Source organism: Carassius carassius, chromosome 22, assembly GCF_963082965.1.
Source record: "Carassius carassius chromosome 22, fCarCar2.1, whole genome shotgun sequence".
NCBI classification, from domain to species: Eukaryota; Metazoa; Chordata; class Actinopteri; order Cypriniformes; family Cyprinidae; genus Carassius; species Carassius carassius.
In genome coordinates, this window is record NC_081776.1 from 5,502,493 (window position 1) to 5,529,755 (window position 27,263).

At 37.6% G+C, this 27,263-nt stretch overlaps 1 protein-coding gene across 2 annotated transcripts; it reads left to right on the plus strand.

The window, feature by feature from the left end:
* Positions 1-405: 405 nt before the first annotated feature.
* Positions 406-25,378, plus strand: ipo8 (importin 8). Of its 2 annotated transcripts, none has more exons than XM_059504948.1 (25): positions 406-613; positions 1,905-1,986; positions 2,130-2,286; positions 2,362-2,520; positions 3,187-3,343; positions 3,423-3,512; positions 3,596-3,690; positions 4,334-4,418; positions 4,525-4,659; positions 4,742-4,841; positions 6,444-6,520; positions 6,837-6,953; positions 7,046-7,135; positions 17,763-17,928; positions 18,185-18,345; positions 18,428-18,553; positions 19,093-19,168; positions 19,613-19,738; positions 19,962-20,059; positions 20,159-20,254; positions 20,845-21,065; positions 21,557-21,762; positions 23,184-23,405; positions 24,339-24,468; positions 24,705-25,378. In XM_059504948.1, coding segments are annotated over exons 1-25 (3,057 nt in total). In that variant the 5' UTR covers positions 406-529; the 3' UTR covers positions 24,706-25,378. The 2 variants fall into 2 exon arrangements, with proteins under 2 accessions (XP_059360931.1, XP_059360932.1); XM_059504949.1 differs by having other exon boundaries at positions 19,093-19,159.
* The last annotated feature ends 1,885 nt before the right edge of the window (positions 25,379-27,263 follow it).

Consider the following 27,263-nt stretch of genomic DNA (forward strand, 5'->3'; position numbering starts at 1 on the left):
TTAATCACCTTATTATATTGCTCAGACTCAGTAGCAAAATAAAAACATCTGTCAAAACAATTTGTTTTCTTCAATAATTAAAACTATTCAGAATTTCTAAACTTACATTTATAAACCTGTAAGAAATGAATTCATTCTTAATAGTGGCATATACTTTTCGTTTTTAAGTCTATTTTCATTCTAAATTGGCCGCCATTTAGATGCAGTTTAAATGTTTACATCATAGTCATATAGATATATTCATAGACATAGACATTTATATAGACATATAAATACATATATTTACATACATATATTTATATGTCTATGGATGTATTTATAAATGTCCCTATAATTTTTCGCGTGAGCGTCAGTTGTCATGCCAGCCTCTGCCGTAAACGTTTCGCTTGGGCTCTGTTTTTTGCGACGCTGACAGTCACTTGTTGGCAGACTGGGGTAGGGCTGCTTGCAAGATCCGAGACGTCTGATTGTCCGCTCATCTGTCCGATAGTCCAAAATTTATTAAAATTAATCCATCTCATCGGGCCTAATGGATCCCAATCGAATCATACAGGCTCTGAAGGGCACCATAGACCCGAATCTACGGCTAGCGGCTGAGAATGAACTCAACCAGGTCAGTGAACCATCTAACGTTAGAGAAGTTTGATGTTTCTCAAGGAAACACTAGCACCAGAAGAGCAGAGATGGTTTCAGTGAATAAATATGCTAAATCAGGGCCTGTTTTTAATGCATGAGGCAGGATAATGTTTAAACGGTTAAAATGGTATCTTTGTTTACTATTTAGATGGTTGATTTTGTATGTATAAGGTAAACTAGTTAATATGTATCAAAGCAGCATCAGTGTGCAACAAATAACTATTTAAGATCATATTTGCGTCCTGTTCTTTATTTTAAGATCTGATCTGGTTTAGTCTTGATGCCAGAGAGAGAGAGAGAGAGAGAGAGAAAATACCATAATACCCCAATGAATGATGTGGAATGTGCACTACTACAGAGTTTATTTAGATTAGATTAAATTAGATTAGATTCAATTTTATTGTCATTATGCAGAGTACAAGACAAGTACAGAGCTAATGAAATCTAACCAGAAGTGCAGGAATATAGTGTTTTATATACATATAAGTACAGAGTAAGTGAAGATTTACAGAATGTACTGTACAGTGGCGTTGCTATATACAGTATTGAGCAGAGTATATACAGAATATAAATAGGAATGTTATGTAGGGATAATATGTACATTATGAACAGAGCAATGTAGGATTATATATTCATTATGAACCGCAGCAACATAAGAACAGGTGTTATACTGCGATTTAACATTTTTCATTGTGTCCTGATTCTGCTTCATGTAAATAACCGTTGCAGACCACTGATGCAATTCGGTGCAATCTGCACAAAGCACTCGATACAAAGCCAGTTTCTCTTCTAGGTAAACTCATATGTGTTTGGGAGAGCTGATGTGCCTGCATACAAAAGCATCAAATTTCTTTTTAATGAATTAGATTCATTATTTCAATTAATTGCATTTCATTTTACATCCAATCAGTTGTTATGAAGGGAATTTAATGATGTTTTCTCATTATATGCTATTTCAGTCATTCTGAATGATTGGATACAGGTAGTAGCATGAAACAAACAATTTTGTGTGATAATGTAACAATTGTAGAGCTACATTGGGTCGCCACTTGATCTCACTCCTGAAGAAAATCCAGTTGATGACCACTGAGAACAGTGACACTTGAGTTCAGATAAACCATTTAGGATCACAGATTGCTAATGTTTACAAAAAATCAAGTCATCAGCCTCTTGAATTATATATATATATATATATATATATATATATATATATATATATATATATATATATATATATAATATTTTTTTTTTTTTTTTTTTTTTTTCAGTCTTACAAGATCATCAACTTCGCCCCAACTCTGCTGCAGATCATTGTATCCGACCAGGTGGAGTTTCCTGTGCGACAGGCAGGTGAGAGCTTCTCGCTTTTCAAACAGTTTTTTGATGCTTTTTATACCTTTAGAAACGACTGGTTCTGAATCTGAATGACCCTAGTGTATCATTCTGGATTGAGATCTTTCTCTTCACTGTTAGTCATTATATTCTTCCTCTAGCTGCCATCTACCTGAAGAACATGGTGAGTCAGTACTGGCAGGACCGAGAGCCCACTCTGGGGGAGGTGGTGTTTCCCTTCAACATTCATGAAAACGATCGCGGACAGATCCGAGAAAACATGGTGGAGGCCATCATTCGCTGTCCAGAGTCCGTGAGGTGAGTCAGTTGTGCAAGTATTGCATTTTTGCAGGTGTTATTGTTTAAAAAATGACTTGTTTTGTTGGTTGGCAGGGCTCAGTTGACAGTATGTTTGCGTGCCATAATAAAACACGACTTTCCTGGACGGTGGACGGGCGTAGTGGACAAAATTAATCTGTACCTGCAGTCACAGAACAGTGGGGGCTGGTACGGGAGTCTGCTCGCTCTTTACCAACTCGTCAAAAACTATGAGTGAGTCAACCACAAGGTTTTTGTTTCTCTTAAAGTTCCCTACCTGGGATATTTCACAGTTTAGTCGTGTAATAATTGTCATCCTCCAATCAGATTTGGGTTAAAGGAATAGTTCACAAAAAAAATGAATAGTCAAAATATGAGTCCATATTAATGCTTCCTCCATTCTCAGTTGTCCTTAAACTTCAAAATCCACCAACATATTTGTTTTGAACCGTTTTCTTGATGCTTGATCTGTGCATATTTCTCCCCTGATTCAGATGAGACCACTTTTTTCACTGCACCAAGCAATATTATGGATCTAGGGCTCATATTTTAGCATGAAGCAACAGTTTGATTTAATGATGGATTTGTTCATTACAAATACGTAGGTTTTTAACTTCACATGACTTTGATGGACTAGAGTCATGTAGATTACTTGTGGATTATTGTGATGTTTTTATCAGCTTTTTGGACTCTTATTCTGATGGCACCCATTCACTGCAGATTATCCACTGGTGAGCAAATGATGCTCTAAATCTGTTCGGATGAAGAAACAAACACATTTGGTTGGCCTGAAATTGTCCAAAAATGTTAATTTCCAAGTGAACTATTCTTTTAAAGGTCTATGAGAGAGTTAATTGAAATATGTATGGAAGTTGATCATGTTGGTTCTGTGGTGGTCAGGTTTAAGAAGGCTGAGGAGAGGGACCCCCTGTTGGCTGCAATGCAGATCTTCTTGCCACGGATCCAGCAACTCATCACTCAACTCCTGTCTGATGCCACCTTCATCTCAGTTCTGATCCAGAAGCAAATCCTAAAGATTTTCCATGCACTTGTACAGGTGTGTGTGAGCATTTGTGTCATTTGGTTATCAGGTTATTCCCAACAGGTCAGTACTGAGTCACTGTTTGTATCCGCAGTATTCCCTTCCACTACAGTTGATCAATAACGCCGTCATGACCCACTGGATGGAGATCCTGCGGACAGTTGTGGATCGGGACGTCCCAGCAGTACGTTCGTGAAGCATTTTCCCTCACACTTAAGATCTAATTGGTAAGTATGATTTCATGACTCTTTGCCGGATGATTTTCAGGAAACTCTAGAAGCTGATGAGGATGATCGACCAGAACTGATCTGGTGGAAATGCAAGAAATGGGCTCTGCACATCATCACGAGAATGTTTGAGAGGTGATTAATCAAGCCAGACCACAAGCATCAATTCTAGTCACTTAAAATAGAAAGAACTTCATTGATCCCCTGATAGGAAATTCACTTTTCACAATGGCAGACTTAAAAACCGAGGAGTACCCAGCAATTTTTTTTTTATCTCAATATAACTTGATTATATTTCTTATATATTATTTGTATATTTTCTATGATTATTTACAGTCATTTTTAAACCACAATAACTTGGAATATTATATTATATTATATTATGTACATTAATTGTATATTTTTGTATGATTAATTACATCATTGGAATATTTTTGTGTATTATATTTTGTATATTAGAGGTATATTTTGATCACAATAACTTGAAAGTATTATATTATATTTTGCACATTAATTGTATATTTTTATATGATTACATAATGTTTTTATCACAATAACTTCAAATGTTGTTTTGGTGTATTATATTTTGATCACAATAACTTGAAATAAAAATAAATAAATAATTATTTTTTTTATATATTATGTTATCATTAGTATATTTTGATCATAATATCTTGGAATTACTATATTATATTTTGTATATTTTGATTACAATAACTTGGAATTATTATATTATATTATAATATTAATTGATTTGTGCTGATTTTTCTGTTCACAGATATGGCAGTCCAGGAAATGTAACAAAAGAATATGTTGAGTTTGCTGACTTTTTCTTGAAGACTTATTCCGTAGGAATCCAGCAGGTATGAGTAGCATTTGGAGTGTAAAAAAAATAAATAAATGATCATATTATTGTGGTACCATGCTACAGTGATGTACCATGATTGCTGATCCTGTTGTTCCCTGCAGGTCTTGTTAAAAGTGATCGAGCAGCACAGACAGAGACAGTTTGTGAGTCCTCGTGTCCTGCAGCAGGCTCTGAGCTACATGACTCAGGGCGTCTCGCACTCACTCACATGGAAACAGATGAAACCACACATGCAGGTGGGAAGCAGCTGAGACACAGCATCACATGACTTCATGAAAATTATGACTTTCATACAGCTTAATATCTCTGTCTCTGCAGACTATAACTCAGGAGGTGGTGTTTCCTCTGATGTGCTATAAAGATGAAGATGAAAGACTATGGCAGGAAGATCCGTATGAGTACATCCGCATGAAATTCAGTCAGTGTGCTTGGTTAATATTTTTTTTCTCCTTGTCACTTTGTAAAGCTTCCTTATTGTGGTTTTTTTGGCCGTTAAGTTCTCTGACCGTGTCATTTTACTAATTTCACATATTGTCAATTTTATGAATATGAGAGAGATGTTTTAATAGTGTTTCTGATTAAAAACCTCAATAGCATTATTACATTTCCGCTTAGAAATTCAGCTGAAACGGGGAAACGGTCAGTTCAGAAGTTTGCTCAAAAGATTTCAGATATTAATGACTTATAAAACTACAAATAAATTGTAATTTATTTATTTTTTAAATGAATTATCTATTTATTTATTTATTTATTAAATTAATTAATTTATTTAGCATTTTAATATAATAATTTTAATAATAGATTTTCACTCTTTTTTGGCCATTAAGTTATCAGAGACAGCATTCTCTATGTCTCGTCAAGGCGTGAGTATTTGAGCATAAACACAAAAATGTTTTAATGCTTAGGTAGCTAAAATAGTGTTTGATTCAGTAAGATAGATTCATTTGAATGAATCAGTGAAATGATTCAAAACTCATTCATCAGAATTCATCCTTCAGAAATGCCCTTACATAAGTTTTTAATGTATTAAAGTAATGTACAAAATAAAAAAGTAGTTAAAGGTACAATTTGTAAGATATTTGCAGTAAAATATCCAAAATCCACTAGGCTAGTGTTATATATTTTGTCCAGCTGATTACTAACAATATCTCTAATGTTTTCAACTACTTGTAAATCATGAGAAAATTCCCATTCTAAACAGTGACACGGGGCAATGCAGTCGCCTGTCAATGACGTTAGTAACCCTTTGTTACCGCCTTTACTGACGTAGAAACCACATGACAACAGTGTCGTGGACAAATGCGGAAGTAGCTTCGCGACAAACTTCAACTAGAAAGACATGCTGATTTCGCTTGTATTTTACTCGACAGATGAGTTGTTTTGATTTGTATCTTTACAGAAAACGTATGCAATTATAACAATCAACAAGATTAGTATTATGGGGCATACACGCCAAACGCGGGGCATCACGTCTCTTGACCCGCGCGAGGACTCCATAGTCTGATCGCGTCTTTGCATTGACTTTGTATGTAATCTACTCGCGCAAATCATTGAACTTGCATTAAATCCATGATTTATCTTTCCGTCTGATTGATTGCCGTCAGCGGTTGGGTAGAAGATAACAAATCCCATCATTCCACGCTCCTTCTTAGCGTCATCAAACCACGCAATTGTTATTGTTTTGATAGTGCGCCCTCTAGTGGCAGGTCTTACAACCTGTACCTTTAATTGAAAAATGTCTTAAAATATTTTTAAATGGATATATTGTTATTTACAATATTCTACTTTTTTTTATTAAAATTCAAAAATTTATTTGTTTTTTGTAATAACTAATTTGTAATAAAAAAAAATTATTATTATTATTATTTTTTTTTTTTTTTTTTTATAGCTGAATTTATTCCTGCTTGCAAGCAGTTTAATTTCCTGTCATTGAATTCCGGAATAGGACCTGTGGTTTTTGATTGCGTAATGACATGATTGGCTGATCTGTGTGGTTCCTCGTGTGTGTGTTCTGCTGTAGATATGTATGACGATCATGTGTCCCCCGCCACGGCCGCTCAGACTCTGTTATGTACAGCAGCCAGGAAGAGGAAGGAGGTGAGTCCACCCTTAGACCGCTCTTTAACTCCAGAGCTCTTGTTTACATTTACATTCCAAAGATGCCCTCCAGACTTCCCACAAAACGCCTTTAGATCTGATCAGAGTTACTTGCTAGAGATACCGAAAGGAAGCAGTTTTCAAGGGAAGGATTCAGTGTGAAGTAACCTCAAGTATTTCATTGCAGGTGCTGTTTTCTGCAAAAATGAACAGAGGTCCCACATTCACATATGATTTAATTTCACATTTTTAGAGGTAAATGGGTTCTGCCATTGACTGTGGGTTCGTGCTCTCATCCTTTCCGTGTCTTTGTCAGGTCTTGCCTCATATGATGGAGTTTTGCCATCAGATCCTCATGGACCCCAACACTGACCCCCGAAGGAAGGATGGGGCACTGCATGTGATCGGTGCCTTGGCTCAACCCTTGCAAAAGGTTACATTTAATAAGCAAGATCTTCTCTGTGTTCCCAATTTAACTATAGGCTTTCTGCATTAGTGTTTCTGCTTTTCCTTGTCTTCCTGCAGAAGCGGGTGTACAGGGACCAGATGGAGCTCATGTTACAAAACTACGTGTTTCCTCTGCTCAACTCTAATCTTGGCTACTTAAGGGCCCGGGTGAGTGAGTGTTTTATCTTAGTTTTTTGTTTTAGTAAATTTATTATGTGCTTTTAACATTTTTATATATATTTTTTTGTAATCTAAATGGTTTTAGCTTTTATTTCAGTTTTAGCTAATTTGGTAATGTTAGTACTTAAACTTATTTCAGTTAACATTTCTAATTTTAATTTATTTTATTTAATATATATATATATATATATATATTAATATATATATATATATATATATATATATTATTGTATGTATTTTATTTCATTTAACAAAAATGTTGATGAAAAATGATTTGTCGGTTGGTCAAGTCAAGTCACCTTTATTTATATAGCGTGTAGCATTCCCGGCTGGACAGATGCGATTCACTCTCACTCTCAAGAACTGATGTTAAAGAAGAATTTATTTTCCAAAAACACCTTCCAAAACACCGTAAGAGCTTGTGCCCTTCATCAGCCAGGAGCTAAAAGGTAGAAATCAACTCGTTTGTAAAACTATTATTCAGTCTGCAACCGTAAATTCGTCTCCCTTCACTCACTGGTAGCATTTAATGGTGCGTCACATGAAAAGTGCGCCAACATACACACAGCGCGCACGCCCGCTGAACTTCCCTTTTTTGATGTTAGGTAGTCCATGACAACACTGCCCTCTATGGCTGGAGGTAAAGATGACGGCCCACTTCAGAGATAGGGAGATTTAATGGTCTTTTACACTCCCACCAAATCATGAGTGATTTGTATAACGTCAAGGACTATAAATTATGAATAATTTTCAAAATAATATATATTTTTTTTTTTACCTTTAACTCAGAAACGGACAAAGTGTCCATACTATGGTAAATGTATATCAGCATTCAAGTAATATAATAAAAAGGATACACGTGGTGGTTCTCAGAAGCAGCTAGATGGTCTCTAGCAACAGGATCAGCTTCTGAACTGGGCTTTCAATGACAGACAGCTTGTGGAGTCGACGACCATCCTTCCCCAGATTCCGGTCACCAAGGCATACCTTGACTCGTCTCACAAGCCCGTCTTTATCTGTAGTAGTTTCTTTAACTCTGGCCAGCCGCCACTCATTTCTGGGCAGATCTTCAGCCTTTTCCATGACAATATGTCCCACTTGCAGGTTTCTTTTTGCTGTGTGCCAGCGCTGCCTGGTGGCGATGTTGGATAGATACTCCTTACGCCAACGACTCCAAAACTGCTCTGCAAGCTACTGAACATGATGCCACCTTTTCCTTGCATAAATGTCTTCTCTGACGAACCTGCCTGGAGGTGGTAGTGCTGGAATGGATTTCATAGTGAGCAGGTTATTTGGAGTGAGAGGTGCAAGGCTCTTGGGGTCGCTTAAGTTGTCAACTGAGAGTGGTCTACTGTTAACGATCGCCATAGCTTCATAGAAGAATGTCCCCAGTGATGCATCGTCCAGTCTGTCAGAGGACTGTGAGAGAGTTGAGCGAAGAACGTTTCTTACTGTTCTGATTTGTCTCTCCCATACCCCACCTGCATGACTTGAATGGGGTGCATTTAGGACAAAGTCACACTGCTTCTCCGCTAAGAACACTGTCAGACGATTAGTGTCAATTTCCTTTAGAGCATTTTTCAGTTCATTCTTTGCTCCTACAAAATTGGTGCCTTGGTCGCATTTGATTTGGCGCACTGCTCCCCGTAATGCAACAAAACAGCGCAGGCCATTGATGAAGGCATCTGTAGACATGTCATTTAGCATTTCTATATGAATAGCTCTGGAGCTGAAGCATGTGAAGATGAGGCCGTACCTTTTATGTACCTTCCGACCCTGTTTAGTGGCAAAGGGACCAAAGCAGTCCATACCGCAGTATGTAAATGGCGGGGATGGATTTATACGTTCTGAGGGGAGATCTGCCATTCTTTGTTCTTCTGCTGGTCTCCTGGGCTTACGACATGTCACACAGTGATGCACATGGGATGCTACTGCTCTGCTCATTCCTGGAATCCAGAAGCCTTGTGATCTGATCTCATTTATTGTGAGGCCCTTTCCTTGGTGCTTGACATTCTCATGACATTGAGAGATTATCATCTTTGTTATGTGGTGATCTTTAGGAATGACAACTGGGTGTTTGACTGAACTGGGTAGGAGCGCATCGCAAAGTCTTCCTCCCACCTTGATTACTCCTAGATCAAGAAAGGCGTCAAGATGATACAGCTTGCTACGAGGTGACAGCTGGGCCCCCTTTCTCAAGAACTTGATCTCCTCTGAATAGGTGTTTCTCTGCAAGTCCTTAATGATGATGCGTTCAGCATCTTGTCGTTCAGCTACTGTACTGTGATTTCTGGACTTATCTCCTTTGGCTCGGCGGACGAGGCGAGCTAGAGCTTGCACAGCTCCAGAAAATGAAGATAGCTTTGCCAAGCGGTCTGAGAGGCACTGATGCTTGAGTCCTGCTGTTTCTGCACTCATTGTCTGAGCCCGTCTTACTTCAGGATCTCCAATTGTTAGTGCAGTGTCAATATCCGCAACAGGAGGTATATACTTGTTCCATAAGAATTTTGGCCCTGTCAACCAATTGGAAGTAAGAATCTCACCAGCATTTAAACCTCTGGACGCATGGTCCGCAGGGTTTTCATTGGTGGGAACATATCTCCACTGTTGAGAAGTAGTGCTGAGGTTTATCTTCTGCACTCTGTTCGCTACGAACGTGTGAAAGCGGCGCGCTTCGTTGTTAATGTATCCCAAAACCACTTCGGTGGTCGGTCCAGAAGTGCTCTTCTATGTCTAGATATTCCAGCTCCTGATTAAGCATATTGCTCATGGCAACTGAGATGACAGCAGCTGTGAGTTCAAGTCTGGGAATAGTCTGAACCTTAATGGGAGCAACTCTAGATTTACCTGCAACAAGTGCACAATGAATGTTTCCTTCTTCGTTGGTAAGTCTCAAATAGGAACACTGGCCATATCCGCTGTTGCTGGCATCAGAGAAGTGATGAAGTTCTCTTTTGATGACTTTTCCAAAGTTTGCAGGCACATAGCAGCGGGAAATGTTGATCTTTTCCAAGTTCTCAAGATCAGCTTTCCATAGTTCCCACCTTGGCTGCAATTCTTTAATAAGGGGTTCATCCCAGCCTGTTCCTTTTCTGCACATTTCCTGTAGTACTAATTTTCCACTGAGCAATCTGAATCTGTCAGAATCAATGTGCCAGTGGATCCCTAAAGCTCTTTCTACAGGTGTGTCATCAAAGTTGAGGTCAAGTGCCTTTACATCAATGGCTCGTTCAGAAATTGGAATGCTATCCAGGACAACTGTGTCATTTGAAATAAACTTGTGTAGTCTAAGACCACCTAAGGCACACAGTTGTCGAGCTTCTCTTGCTACTTGGACGGCTTCTTCTGTGCTGGCTACACTGGTGACACCGTCATCTACATAAAATACCTTAATAACATCCGCTGGAGTCACATGGGGAAGCTCTTTAATGCTGACTCTATGACAGATGGTGTTGAAGCTTTGTGATTCATGGTGTGAAGACAAGCGACCAACAATGCTCCATCCTAGGTCTGTATGAACTGCATAGGGTTCATCATCGCCACCTAATATCACCTGTTTTGGTGCCAAAGCCTTTGGGCAGCTGTAGCCTATCAGGAGACCAACCTCACAATCCTGCAGAGGTGGAATTTTGTCCACTATTGTAGAGAGATGTTTCCAGTGTCGTGCTGTGTCACAAGTAGGGATGTGAGTGCGGTTCAATGGAATGGAGTCCTTAGTATAAGCATTTGGCAGGTTGAGGACAACGGAGGAGCTATAGCCTCTTACTTTGAGACCTGACACTCTTTCACTCGGCATGACAACATCCTTTGCAGTCATTGTTGTCAACTTCAATCTCACAGGACAGGAGTCAGCTTGTAGCTGGTTGCTTAGCTCTCGATCGACAAACACAGTATCACTCTGGGTGTCAAGCAGTGCATAAACAAGTTTTTCAGAGGCTGGATTTCTCTCAGTTGATACCCACACTGGCACAATCATTGAAGTATTGGTGAATGACTCACCATTATCTACTTTGTGAGACGTAGTAGTAGTTGTCTCCGTGTCATCTGGGTTTGAGGCTAGTGCAGAGTTTGCTTTCCTTCTGTAGTTTTCATCATGTAGACACGTTGGATGTCTACCATTGCAGGTGTCACAGGATAGACGGTGACGGCAGTCTTTTGCACTGTGGCCTGGTTTCATGCAACCATAGCAGAGATTGTTCTCCTTCACATATTTTTATTTCTCTTCTACTGACTTTGCCACAAATTTAGTACAATTGTGAATCATATGCTTGATGTCTTTGCAGAAGAGACACATTTTGAAGCTTCCTTTAGGTGGCCTTTGTTTGTTGTCATCATTTTGTTTGTTTTCCGTAGCTGTTTGGATGTGAAAGACGTTAGCTCTGTTCTGTTTGCTGTCCTTGAGGTTCCACCTTTCTGAAGTGGGGTCAGAGGCACGGAGAGCGCTGAAGGAAGTGACTGGATTACAAGCAATCTCTGCTTCCATGGACATGAAGTTCACAAAATCTATAAGCTTTGGAAAGTCATGAGTCTCAATCAGCGTCTGCGTGACCTGACGGTTCCACCGTGCCGCTGCCCAATCTGGTAATTTGAGTACTAATTTCTGATTTTCATCACAGTCATTTAGTAACTCAAGCCCCTTGACATGAGGAATAGCTTGATGACATGCATTTAAGAAATCTGAGAATTCTCTAAAACCTTCAGAATCTTTGGGCTGAATCTTAGGCCATTTGGCTAGTTTTTCTCTAAATGCCTTCTGTATGACAAATGGCTGTCCATACCGTTGGTTCAGTTTGTTCCATGCATCATTATAGGCCTCATCATCATTCCTATAGAAGATGCCATCAAGAGACTTCCGAGCTGGCCCAGCAACATACCTTTTTAAATAGTGCAGCTTGTCAGCAGAAGAAATGGCCTTTCCACCAATGTGTGACACAAATGCAGCCTTCCACTCAATGAACTGGATAGGATCACCACTGAACACAGGTGGTTCTGTTGTTGGCAGTCTGTTCAGGGCTATGCTATCTTGGACAGCCTGAGCGAGATACGATATATCAGATTTTGGAGGTGAGGATGTTGCGGTGATGTCAGTAGGACATTGGATGGGAAATGGAACCATATGCTGCTGCGCTGTTATGCTTACATCCTGCTTTTCCCTTGTATTCGTGTCTGAATTATGAATGCTGGCTTCCTGTGCCATTTCTTGATCATAGGCCTGCAGTCTCGCTCTAGCTGCTTTTAGATCCTTCTCTGCCTTTAGTTTTTCTAATTCACGCTTTCGAGCTTCAATTTCTGGTATAATTGAGTACTCTGCTTCTTTGGCTGCTACTTCAGCTGCTGCGTCTGCCCGCTTGGCTGCAATTGACATAGCTGTAGACCTTGATGATGTGATGCGTGAGACTGTGGATCCATAGACAGAGCAAGCATAATCGTGACGGAGTAACTCACGAAGGCTGTGTTTCACATTTTCTTGATCAAAGTCCTCAAGGCATGCTATTCTGTCAAAGATGATCTTTGAAATATCTTTCGTCACAGCTTCACAAGTATCGATTCTGCGTCTTGTGTCACTGGAAGGAGCGATGTAATCTCTAATTTCTAGGTAGACGTGCATGACATCATCTCTTCCCTTCTCAAGTGCATTAATAAGTGCTATCAGTTGGCTCTCATTAACGTCTGTTTTAAGCTTTTCCCTTGTGTTGCGAGCACAGTCCTTCCATTGTTCGTATAGCTGAATCAATCTTTTCTCCTTTTTCAGGGACTCCTCCTTTTTATATGCACGCATCTTCTCCGTGGGGTTGCGTTGTCGACCAGAACGGTGAAGCTCCTCCTCTTCCATTCCGTTATGAGGCGCATCCATCTGCTGGTTTGGGTCGTTATTTTCAGAAGCGTCCATTTTCTTTACAGGGGGACAGATAAGGAGAAGCTGTTGATCTTCTGGGTGAAGCTCTTACTGTAGCATTCCCGGCTGAACAGATGCGATTCACTCTCAAGAACTGATGTTAAACAAGAATTTATTTTCCAAAAACACCTTCCAAAACACCGTAAGAGCTTGTGCCCTTCATCAGCCAGGAGGTAAAAGGTAGAAATCAACTCGTTTGTAAAACTATTATTCAGTCTGCAACCGTAAATTCGTCTCCCTTCACTCACTGGTAGCATTTAATGGTGCGTCAAATGAAAAGTGCGCCAACATACACACAGCGCGCACGCCCGCTGAACTTCCCTTTTTTGATATTAGGTAGTCCATGACAACACTGCCCTCTATGGCTGGAGGTAAAGATGACGGCCCACTTCAGAGATAGGGAGATTTAATGGTCTTTTACATAGCGCTTTAAACAAAATACATTGCGTCAAAGCAACTGAACAACATTCATTAGGAAAACAGTGTGTCAATAATGCAAAATGATAGTTAAAGGCAGTTCATCATTGAATTCATTGATGTCATCTCTGTTCAGTTAAATAGTTAAATAGTGTATTTATTTGCAATCAATTCAACGATATCGCTGTAGATGAAATGACCCCAACTAAGCAAGCCAGAGGCGACAGCGGCAAGGACAGAAACTCCATCAGTGACAGAATGGAGAAAAAAACCTTGGGAGAAACCAGGCTCAGTTGGGGGCCCGTTCTCCTGACCGGACGAAACCAGTAGTTCAATTCCAGGCTGCAGCAAAGTCAGATTGTGCAGAAGAATCATCTGTTTCCTGTGGTCTTGTCCTGGTGCTCCTCTGAGACAAGGTCTTTACAGGGGATCTGTATCTGGGGCTCTAGTTGTCCTGGTCTCTGCTGTCTTTCAGGGCAGTAGAGGTCCTTTCTAGGTGCTGATCCAGCATCTGGTCTGGATACGTACTGGATCCGGGTGACTGCAGTGACCCTCTGATCTGGATACACACTGGATCTGGTGGTTACGGTGACCTCGGAATAAGAGAGAAACAGACAAATATTAGCGTAGATGCCATTCTTCTAATGATGTAGCAAGTACAGGGTGTTATGGGAAGTGTTTCCGGTTCCGGTTTACCTAATTAATGCAGCCTAAAAATCCTTATAAAATCCTAAAAATCCTATAAGCATATTAGTATGTTATGTGTAGGCCAGGTTAAAGAGATGGGTCTTTAATCTAGATTTAAACTGACAGAGTGTGTCTGCCTCCCGAACAATGTTAGGTAGGTTATTCCAGAGTTTAGGTGCTAAATAGGATCTGCCGCCCGCAGTTGATTTTGATATTCTAGGTATTATCAAATTGCCTGAGTTTTGAGAACGTAGCAGACGTAGAGGATTATAATTTAAAAGGAGCTCATTCAAATACTGAGGTGCTAAACCATTCAGGGCTTTATAAGTAATAAGCAATATTTTAAAATCTATACGATGTTTGATAGGGAGCCAGTGCAGTGTTGACAGGACCGGGCTAATATGGTCATACTTCCTGGTTCTAGTAAGAACTCTTATTGCTGCATTTTGGACTAGCTGTAGTTTGTTTATTAAGCGTGCAGAACAACCACCCAATAAAGCATTACAATAATCTAACCTTGAGGTCATAAATGCATGGATTAACTTTACTGCATTTGACATTGAGAGCATAGGCCGTAATTTAGATATATTTTTGAGATGGAAAAATGCAGTTTTACAAATGCTAGAAACGTGGCTTTCTAAGGAAAGATTGCGATCAAATAGCACACCTAGGTTCCTAACTGATGACGAAGAATTGACAGAGCAACCATCAAGTCTAAGATAGTGTTCTAGGTTATTACATGCAGAGTTTTTAGGTCCTATAATTAACACCTCTGTTTTTTCAGAATTTAGCAGTAAGAAATTACTCGCCATCCATTTTTTTATATCGACTATGCATTCCATTAGTTTTTCAAATTGGTGTGTTTCACCGGGCCGCAAGAAATATATAGCTGAGTATCATCAGCATAACAGTGAAAGCTAACACCATGTTTCCTGATGATATCTCCCAAGGGTAACATATAACATATGACTAGTCAGTTATTGAGTTTTTCTTTACATTTAAAGTTTTCTTAATTAAAATTGTAGGATTCTATTACCTTGAACTGTTCAATTGTTAAATGAACATTACTTGGATACATTCACTTCTGATAACAGATCCCTCTAAATTGTAATGTAGACACATGCGTTTTCTGTAAAGCTGCTTTGAAATGATGTGTATTGTGAAAAGCGCTATACAAATTAATTTGAATTGAATTTTAATTGAATTTAAAAAAATAAGATCTTGATGGCATGATAACTAACTATTAGACTAGGTGTCAGTATGATAAATATGATATCTCAGAGAAATGTGTCCATAAATTCAGGTCATAGACTGTATAAGGCTCAGATACATGCTGTATGGCGAGTGGAATACCCCGCCTTAAAATGTGTCTCCTCTCACTCAACCTGTGTCCTGTGCACTCACAACTCTCTCTGTGCTAGTGTTAATTTCGTCAGACGAGACGAGACGAAATATGTTCGTCAACAACCTTTTTTTTCATGACTAAGACGAGACGATGACAAGACTGCACCACTGTCCAAAAACGCTGACTAAGACTAAATTAACATGCATTATTGTTGACGAAAAAGACGAGACGAAAATGTTTTGCATAAAATAAAAACTAAGATAAAATCTCTCTTCATTTTCGAATACAATCGTCTCTGCTTTTTCATCAACTGTTACGCCTTTAAAAATTCAGAACGAGTTTGCGGCTTCGCGCTGTTGCTCAAGTTACAGGTCTTATACTCCTGTTGCTGCCAGCCTGTGGCTGCAACACAAAACTGCTGAACGCACAACACCCAAAGCGAACACGAGTGATGAGCGAGCGACGACGACATGCTAGGTCGAAAAGAGGCTGGATATTTGGTCGCATTTGAATCTGGCAATGCCAGCTTCCGAAGCGTTTGCAGAGCGGGTCTTTAGCTTAACTGGAGACCTTTCAAGTGGCCGCCGCAACAGAGCAAGAATTACATTAGAAAGAAGTGCTTTTCTAAAACTTAAAGTTTAGAGTGATAACTGCAATACTGCTCTGGTTAAAGTTTGGTTAGTTTTTTTTTTTTACTTTGAATAACCCTCAATGGTTTGGATTTTGCTTTCTGTTGCAAATCTTGCCTTTGAACTTGATTGTTTAATTCATTCCTAAAGTGGAAGTTTCAGCAGCTGTAGTAAGCTTTAGTATCAGCAGCAGTAGTAACAACAGAACTGTTAATTGTTGAGCCTAGTTAAAAAGCTTTGTTAAATCTTATTTGTTATTTCCCAAGATCAACCTAGACTGTAAATAGGTTGTATTTTAGGCCCACAGTAAAGTAGGCCTATTCTTTTCAGTTTTTCTGAGGATTTTATTTTATTTCTGATTTGAACAGAAACATGAGACACAAGGCAACCAAAACAGTTTTAAAAACCTTTGTAACTTAAGTTGTCAGTCGGAGTCTGTTGGGCCCCAGCTTTTGAATTGTGTTGGTTAAAATAAAATACTCATCAGAACAGGTTAATCATTTGTGAATGTGTCTCTTAAATCAGAAATTGAAAACCAGACACATTTAAGTGTATTTTATCAGGTAATTATGACATTTTACCAATGTTTAAGATATGTGAAACTTTTTTTACTAAAATGTTTATAAGTAATAATCTCAGTAATGTGTTATTAAAAAAAAAAAGACTACATTTTTTTCTTACTAAAACTAGACTAAAATATATTGTTCTTTTTGACTAAAACTAGACTAAAATTAAAAGACGTTTAGTCAACTAAAACTTGACTAAGATACCTTGAGTTTTCTTTTGACTAAAACTAGACTAAAATGACAAGACTTTTACCCCCGGTTTCACAGACAAGGCTTAAGCCTAGTCCTAGACTAAAATGCAAGTCTGAGTTGTTTCAAATGAAAGAAACTTGTACTGATTGATCTTAAAATATATCAGTGCCTTCATTTTGTCTCAAGATGCACACCAGTAATGTTTTTTCTAAGGCATGTTTATAAAAATTACTTAAATGTCTTAATTGAACTATGGCCTAATCCTGGTTTAGGCTAAGCCCTGTCTATGAAACCAGGCCTTAGTCGACTAAAACTTGACTAACAAAAAAAGATATGTGAATGACTAAATATGACTAAAACTAACAAGGACATTTAGCACAAGACTAAGACTAAGACTAAATTAAAAATAGGTGACAAAATTAACACTACTCTGTGCTCATGCGCAAGATATTAAATCTTTTCGCACCTTTCTATTTATAACCTTTTCTGTTCTCATCTTTTACAGCGTGCAGTGTGAACGTTCTGTTCCGTTAACATGGCCTCGATAAAAAAGGCTACGCATCACAGACAGAGTGTGTGAACCTGGAGTTTGGCATATGCCCAGTCTGCTCTGTTCTCGCGCTCCACCTTGGTGCGCTGCATCCTGATTGGTTCAGATAACATACTGCGGGAGGTCGGGGCTGCGGAAAATTGTGCTATAAAGCGATTTAGAAATCGCGCACACTCAAATCGTGATTTTATTTCGATTAATCGCACAGCCCTATTTCAGAGTATGTTTTGCCCAGTGCTTTTGGCTATCAAAACTGCATCTGTCAAGGGTCCTTCAAAGCAACACTGGTTTCCATGGAGTCTTAATTCTGGTCTTTCTGCGGTGTGTGTCCAGGCATGCTGGGTGCTGCACTCGTTCAGTCCTCTGAAGTTCCACAACGAGCTGGTCCTGAGGAACGCTGTGGAGCTGGTCAAACAGAACCTGGTGGATGACAAGGAGATGCCGGTCAAAGTGGAGGCAGCCATTGCACTGCAGATGCTGGTCAGGAACCAGGAACAAGGTCTGATGCCACACAAAAATAAAAAAAATAAAAGGAGCTTCAATAAAAAAAAAAAATATGTAGGTTTTGTTAAAACTAAAACATAATGAAAATATTATTACTTAAGCATCAGATTAGTTTTACTAAATTAAATTGATTTACTTTCTGTAATTGGTTTAAGAGACAAGCGGATTAACCTATTTTAATGAATGTCTGCCTGTCCAGTACTTACATAATTCTTCCCTCTTTCCACCTTTTGTGTGTTGTTTGAGTGCAGCTAAGGTTTACATCCGGCCCTTCATCAAGCCTGTCATGCAGGAGCTGCTGCACATCATCAAAGAAACGGAGAACGATGACCTCACCAGCGTCATTCAGAAGATGATCTGTGAATACAGCGAGGAAGTGGCCGGCATTGCGGTGGATATGACGCAGAACCTGGTACTGCACTCTTAAACTGTCTTCTCAGTTTAGCATTAAGTAATGACTGGGTTTTCATGCTAAAAGAGGTTGTCGTGCACAGGCAGAGATCTTCAGCAAGATTCTCCAGAGTGAAGAATACGAGGAAAGTGAAGATAAGACTGTGATGGCTTTGGGTATCCTCAGCACCATAGACACCATCCTCACAGTCATGGGGGACCGAAAAGAGGTTTGCACACATTCTTAAGTAGGAAGTGACAGCAAAGACATTAATAACATTTATAATATTACTGTTTCAAATAAATGCTGTTATTAAAATGATGAATTCTGAAGGATCATGTGGCACTGAAGGCTGGAGTTATGATGCTGAAAATTCAGCTTTACCTTTACAGAAATAAATGACATTTAAAAAAAAAAAAAAAGAGTTCTGCATTGGATTAATTTTTGGTGGAGAAAATTGTATGTAAAATTGTTGCACATGTTTCATAATTATAAAAAAAATTATGCATTTTTTGCCCTTTTTTTGGGGGGGAGTGGACTGAAATGTCAGATTCATAAACAAACTGTTCTTTTCACTCAAATCTTTTAAATTAATATGATTATCCAGGTCACAAAACTGGTCTGAACTGGGCTGATCAGAATGATCATGTTTGGGTGAACAGTCTCTTTTAATTGCATCAAGATTAGTTTGAATATGTTTCTGAAAACAGAAATAAGGTTGATATATTTCCCCCTCTCTCTCTCTTTCTCTGTTTGTCTCAATCTTAGATCAGTCAACAGCTGGAGGTAATATGCCTGCAGGTGATTGGTCTCGTCCTCCAGAAACCCATCATAGGTATGGCAGGTGTGTGTGTGACACAATGTTCCAGTTCAAGATTATTTATCATGGATTTTTGCAGTAATAATTGTTACGTTTAAAGACATCCCCATAAAGATGCTTTCACACTGATAGCAATTTGCAGTAACAAAGCAAAGCTTTCAATCAGAGTTGGCGAAAATGTGAACTAAGTGTGAGTTTATGCAAATATAGCAATGAGATGCTCTACCACTCAACTACCAATGGGAGTGAAGACAGTAGAAACTCCAGAGATTTAATCTGTCAGTTTGAACACATACAATACAAAATAACTGCAACAATTGACCACATGGTGGAGCTTGGAATGAAAATTTCAATATCAATACTTTTTAAATATGTAATGTAAATATCGTTCAGTGATTTTTGATTGTCCACAAAACATCCCGTCTCTGTTTTAGAAGCCATTATTTACGTTCTCTCTGTCTTTTTCAGAGTTTTATGAGGAGATCTTGTCGCTGGCGTTTGGACTCACCTGTTATTCCATCTCCCCTCAGATGTGGCAGCTGTTGGGGGTCCTGTACAACGTCTTCCAGCATGACTGCTTTGACTATTTCACAGGTCTCAGACACGCATGTAGCTCAGATAACAGAAACGCAGCCGAGAGCCAAGCTCAGACTCGATCTCTCTGCTTCACCTTAAACTATAAATCATGTCATGTTTGAACTAGGTTGAAAGAGTCGTTAAGTTGATGGATGAGCGTGTTTATGAGAGTCTTTTAAAAATGATTGTGGCAATATTGAGTACTTGGTTAATGATGTGATGTATTACCCTGTTGATGTAGATATGATGCCCCTCTTGCACAATTATGTTACCGTGGACACAAATATGCTGCTGTCAGACCCCAAATACCTGGAGGTCATTTACACCATGTGCAAAAAGGTCTTAATATGCATTTCCTTTATTTAAATGTTTCCATTTAAAATGCATTTTCTGTCATTCTTCCATATGCATTTGACCTTTTGACCTCTCACCCCCCAGGTCCTTACGAGTGATGCTGGGGAAGACACAGAATGCCATGCTGCCAAACTTCTAGAGGTCATTATATTACAGTGTCGTGGACGCGGCATTGACCAGGTGAGTTGTGTGTGGGTTGGTATAAATGTGTAAGTTAAGGTGTGTTTTGTCATATTCATTTTGTGTGTAAGGACCACTGTTATTTTTGTATTTTTTTGATGTACCAATTTATTTTTTTATTAATATTTTAAATGAGCTTTTCAGTGATATTAAAAATTTTACTTTCATTTTTAGTAGTTTATTTTTATTTTATTAGTTTTTATTAGTCTTTCTCTTCTATTATTGCAATTCTGTTATTTATTTTGTCGTTTGAATTTTTTATTTTAGTTTTAATTCAGTTTTAGTATGTTTATTTTTATTTTTATTGCAATTTAAATTAATTTCAGTTTATTGCCAAGGCAACATTAACATTTTTTTTGTTTTGCTTTTTCATGTAATATATATTATTAAAAATGTTTGTGTCAAAAATACTATTATTTATTATTCATGTTTACTATATATATATATATATATATATATATATATATATATATATACTATATATAATACAGTTTTGTAAGTAATGATAATTAAATGAACGATAAAAACCCTGGTCATGATGCTTTATAAGTGACAGTTGATTAATTTTGGTGCCTGTGGATGTTTTTTAGTGTATCCCTCTGTTTGTGGAGGCGGTGTTGGAGCGGTTAACACGAGGTGTGAAGTCCAGCGAGCTCCGCACCATGTGTCTACAGGTAGTGATCGCAGCTCTGTACTACAACCCCACCCAACTCATACACACACTGGAGAACATCCGCTTCCCACACAGTCCCGAGCCAATCACAGCGCAGTTCATCAACCAATGGATGAACGACACAGAGTTCTTCTTAGGGTAAGGCTGTTTGTACATGAAATACCTTTTATTTGGTTCAGAATGGCACTTGCACTTTATTAACGGAGATTGGTTTAGATTAAACACATTTATCTGGATTTATGCTGATGTGGCAGCTGCTCCTGACAGAGATGTACTCTGCTTAAAACTCATGTTTGGAATGGTTTTAAATTTCTGTTAAATTCCAAAGTTTAGTAAACTGAATTAGAATTTTGAATGTGAAAAAATAGAATGATATTCAAAGATATTTAAATGATACTGGATATATAGTTTTAAATAATAACTGCCGTCTGATGACTTATAAATAAGCATTTTAACACTCAATAGATGGAACATTCAAATTCATGTTACAATTCAATTCTGATTTACAGCCATTTTTATTGTTTCCCAGTTATTGTTAAAGAGTGTCACTGCCATCTTTTTCGTTCTCTCTTTGATTTTTTTTATTAATATATGATTGCTTGCTGTTGCTTTATTGTTGTCGTCCACAGACTTCATGATCGTAAGATGTGCATCATTGGGCTCAGTGTTCTGATGGAGCTGCCCAGCCGCCCTGCGGTCCTGGAGGAAGTTGCGGGGCAGATCGTTCCCTCCATCCTCCTCCTCTTTCTGGGTTTAAAGCACATCTACGCCTCCCGAGTGCTCAACAAACCGGAGCAGCTCTCCAGAGCTCAAGGCTCAGAGGAGGAAGAGAATGGTGAGATAGTGTGTGACATTACAGGAGAGAAACTCTCAAACATTTCACTTGTAAAGTGTTTAGTGTCTGTACCTTTAAGACTTCTATATGTACATGACCTAATTTACATAAAGAACCCTTAGAGGTACCATAGAAATTGCTATAATTAAAGAAGGGTCACAGAAGAGTAGAAAATTGTCTTTCAGAAAGATGTTTTATGCATGAAACCTTGAGTAGTGCAATAAATTACTTTTAGGGAAACCAAAAATGCTTAATTATGTATAAAATTGCCAATTAGGTCTTTACGCAGTGACCTGTTGAGATCTATGCTTGTTGCTGTTTTTGGTGTCCTGTATGGTTATATTAATCTCACAGTTTCATCAAGTCCTTATCTTGCTTCACCCCAGGTAAACTTGATCCCTGCACAGGAAGTACTATTTCTGGCATATATAGCTTCAGGTTGGTCTTTAGTCATCAGGGTTTACGGAAACTGAGAACTGATTGTATCACTAACAGGGCCCTGGAGACATGGGAGATAGAGCAACGTCTTGTGCGTGTTAGTTTAACATGATTCTGAACCTTTAGGCATCAAGCAATCAAACCAATTGAATAGATCTTCACGAACCTACACCCCTGACCTGAATTCTGACAGCATCATACTGTTGGAATTATGGATTTATTGATATTATAATGAGACACAGCCATCAGCTGCATGCCAGATTGCATGTTTCCAGTATGCCTTTAATGTTTGGGGCTTTTGGAGAGACAACTATGCAGTATTGCGTTTAAGCATAAATCTAACCAAATTTAGTGAGAAGTGTATGCTTAAATCAAGAAATCATGACCTTAATTTAAGATATATTCTCTGAAAACGAGCCTTAAAGGGAAAGTTCACCCAAAAATTCTGTCATAATTTACTCACCATCCAAACCTATATGAATTTCTTTATTCTGCCATCACAAAATATGAGAATGAGTAACTAAACAGTTTTTGGTCCCCGTTGATTTTTTTTTCTAAAATAAGGAAGTCAATGTAGACGAACATTACAAAGATTCTTCAAAGTATATTTTATATTTTGTTCAGGTTTTCATAGGAATATTTATACAATATGAAACTGATTACCAAGGTTGTTGTTTTTTCAGTGTTTATTTTGATTTGTGATGCACTAATAATCCTAATTTGGTGTACTGTATACTACAAATAATTAGCAAATTTGTACACAGCTGTTGTAAACCAAAAATATATCCATTCCAAAAAAAATTTTTTTTTTTAGCTTCATACCAGCGGTAGAGCGGTAGTGTGAGATTCAAACACTGGAAATCTTTATTTTTAGAAATGACCTTTACTTCAACAAGATTCAGACCCCATCACCAAACCCCTCCTGTTCCTACTCAGGAAATTTACAACACTGAGTTTTGAAATACTTCATGTCTGTTTTCCAGAGGAGATTCCTAGCGACGAGGATGAGGTCGGTCAGAAAGGGGTGGCCCTGCAGTCGTCCGGCGCTCCCACTGGGAATGATGATGAAGATGATGATGATGATGATGATGATGAATATTGGGATGATGAAGGTCTGGAGGGGACCCCATTAGAGGAGTACAGTACACCACTGGACTATGACAATGGAGAGGATGAATATCAGTTCTTCACCGCCTCCCTGCTCCGTATGCACAATTTTATTTTTTAACTCCGTAATATACCAGACATGTGCATTTACATAATACACTTATTACAGATATAAGATATGTCACACTTTTTGCGTAGAACAGCCCCACCCACAGTGAAATCTCATTTGTCCAAAATCCTGCTCAATATAGATGGATATTAAATAAATGAGTGGTTTATGCATATGTCCATAGACTTATTTTAACAACATTTGAGGTTAAAATTTATTAGGTTTTTCACCATTTTTAACACTAGTTAATTTGAAATAGTCATGTAATGTTGTAAACATTTTTTTTTGAATTCCTAATTTTTTTATGTAGTTTCTTAACTTCATCAAAGGAAATTGCAGTCATAATAAATATTTAATTAATAATAACGATTTGTGTATATCCTGTCAAACAGCAGGAAATGTCAACTCCCCAAATGTCAAAAATGTTCAGTTCAAGTTTGTCTTTGCTCAAAATCAATATTGATTATTGAATATTTATTTAAATATTATTTTATTGTTTATTTATTTATCTATCCATGGAATAAATACTTTTTATTTTGGTGTTAAGATAAAATAATAATAAAACACTTTTTTTCCTGCTTATCATTTCATCAGTTTTTCCAACCAGTTTTGGTTCATTTGAAATGGTCCTAATAAAAATATTCCACATAGTTTGTTAATTAACTTGGTCATTAAAATTGCATGTATAATAATTTTATAAGTCATTATTTATTTAACAAATACATTTTGAATATAGCATGTTGCAAGATAAAATATCCTCTTTTTTTCTTTTTTATTCTTTAGCTATTTTTTTTTTAATATTGTTTATTGGATAATTTTTTTATAATTATTATTATTAATTTATTTGAACATTGCGAAAAATTGATGTTCAGCAATTTTCCACAAGTATAGCACCAGTAATTGGAACCACTTCCTGTTGCAGGTGTTCAGAGTTCAGATGCAGGCTGGTATCAGTCGCTCACATCTCCTCTAAGCGAAGACCAGAGGAAACAACTGCAGGAGATCTATAACCTTGCCCAGCAGAGGAGGAGCGCAGGACTCAAAGGCCTCTAGTAAGTGTGTATGTGTGACCTTTTCAAGACCATTGTAGTCTCATCTAAAAGTTCTGCCTCTGTATATGATTTAAAATAAAAAACAGTAACATTATGATAGGACTCAGCGACACAGAACATTTGTCGTCAATCTTGCACATTTAACATTCACATTACATTATTTATCTTTCTGATGACTGCTGTTGCTACTTCAAACACTTGATATAATGCAAGATTGTTTCATCATCTCCCTGTAGAGATGTTCCAGTTGTTCTGAGGCAGGTTTGAGATACCTGACACCTTGGATTTGGATCTGTACAGAATTCTGACACTGAAAACAGCCTGAACTTTGGATACTAGAGACAACTCGGTCAAGATGGAGACCCAAAGGAAGCTCTTCAGGTCCATGATTCTTAACAGGAACACTGAAACATTGTCAAAACTGGTCAGAAAGGCTCCAGTGAGGTCGAAGAGGTTACTCTGGGTCACCCCTTCCCTGAAGCTGTGTGTGTGTGTGTGTGTGTGTGTGTGTGTGTGTGTCTGCACATCTGTACAGAATTGTGGGTGTTTGCACGTGTGCTGATGGGTGTGTGTATGAACAAGTAAGTGAATGTTGTATATTCTGTTTCTCTCAGTCTCTCCTCCGTTTGCAGTGAGTGATTAAGAAACTTGACCAAGGCAGTGAGGTGAGGCATGTCAAGGCAAGCCAGAGAGAGACTGACGGACACCGCACAGATGGAGGGATTTGTAGTGTTGGTCAGTGCCTTCAGAGATTCGTAGGCATTTTTCTGCCCAAACAGATCATGTGCACTGGCTAGATGTCAGAAGGACGATGTTTATAGCTGTCATATGTTTATATGTTTCAGAGTTTGTTTTTGTAACAGTCAGTTTTCAGAACTAACTCAAATCATAAATGTTAATATAACACTAAGCATTTGCATGGTTTTTTGTATGTGTGTGTGTGTGGTTATGCAGTCGCTTGATCATCTATTTGTGTATCATTTTATTTAGCATATTTAGCTGAATCATATTTCACCCCAATTTTAAAATAGAACTTATATAAATTATATATATTATATAAATTATATATTTTCAGACAGAAAATTTTGCACATTTTGCAAAAAAAAAAAAAAAAAAAAAAAAAAATATATATATATATATATATATAGAGTCACACACACAAATATATAATAATAATAATTTATAATATTTATATTTTAAATTGAACTTTTCATGTTTTTTTTTGTTTGAAGTTTTTTTTTTTAACACCTTAGGGCATTTTTTATTTTATATGTGTGTGTGTGTGGGTGTGACTCTATATATAATGTGTGTATATATGTATATATGTGTGTGTGTGTGTGTGTATTGATATATGTATATATTCTAGATAATTTTTTGTTCCAGCTACATTAATTTAAAACACAAATCTGCTTAATGAATAAGTGTACATGAATTTTTTTTATATTCAGTACTTCAGATATTAATATGATTTATGTTTGCAAATTATGCACTTTTAAATTTATGCACAATTTAAATAATATGCTACTGAGAGTTGGTAAAGGGTGTTTAAATGTGCTTAATTGTCATGAGAATTATTTCATAATGCAGAAAAGCAACCCCCCCCCACCCCCCCAGGGTAATTCTAACATTTCTTGTATAAAATCATGTTTAACCAGATGTTCACCCATCAATGAATCTTTAAAAGTGCGTTTATCATCGTGATTCATTATCCCTGTCTTGCTGTTCCATTAGCAAGTTCAAATTCAAAGCAGTTTGCTTAAGACTGGCTCTGTGTGGAAGCACAGGTCACGGTCAAGGCAGTGCAATCATTGTGTGAAATATCCCACAGCAATTTATTGATTTCCTGCTTGCGCTCGCTCTATCTCATTCGCTCCATAATTTACATTTCATGTTCTCATTCTCTCCTCCAAAATTTCACCTTGTTAGGAAACCAGAGGTCCTGCCTAAATATACTGCTATAACTATAAATGTTATGGTATTTTGTATAAACAATGTAAGACACTTTCAGGTTCTGTTTGGCATTGTGTTATCTTTTATTAATAACCACAATTTACAAAAATCTAAAATCTAATCAGTAGCATAACCTTTTGAACTAACTTGTGTCATACAAAAATACTTGTACACTATTTTGACAAAATTATGAGAGAATAACCAGTTCTTCTAATACATCCATTATTATCAAAGCACATAATGAACAATTAGTACCAACTAATATTTCATTCCTTAAAGTGAACTAGTTTTACTAGTAAATTTCGTGGCTATTGCAGGTTTCAGTAATTCTCATTTATAAACTAAAGAAACCTGTTTCTGTCACGAAATAAAAAAAGTTATGTTTTTTTCTGCACAAAAAATGCACAATACACAGTACAACTTTTATCTCACAATTGTCTTTTTTTTTCTTAGAATATTTTGTAATTCTGAGTTTAAGTCCTGCAATTCTTAGTCTGACTTTTTTATTCTCGGAATTGCAAGATAAAAAGACAAAATTGTGAGATATAAACTTAGAATTGTGAGGGGGAAAAAGCAAGAATGGCGAGATTTAAAAAGACCCAATTACCTCTTCTTCTTTTTTTTTTTTACCCTGTAGCGAAAACAAGCTTTCATGTGGTAATCAAACAAAAGCATAAAAAGTAAATGACGTGTAAAAATAAATAATGTAAATATAAAAGATGTGTGGGAAAAAATAAACTATAATATTTTTTTTCCCTTTGATCGCGTGCTCATTCTTTCTAATTTGCATCTCTCTCTCTCCGCTTTTTCTCTCTCTCTTCTGCGCATGCGCCGGTAGGCGGGTT

Bases quoted from the DNA above. Each gene is read 5' to 3' on its own strand.
- ipo8 (XM_059504948.1), top strand. From the start codon at position 530: ATGGATCCCAATCGAATCATACAGGCTCTGAAGGGCACCATAGACCCG. The intron at 18,346-18,427 runs GTACTGCACTCT...TGTCGTGCACAG, and splicing joins TGGATATGACGCAGAACCTG to GCAGAGATCTTCAGCAAGAT. The intron at 19,169-19,612 runs GTGTGTGTGTGA...TGTCTTTTTCAG, and splicing joins ACCCATCATAGGTATGGCAG to AGTTTTATGAGGAGATCTTG.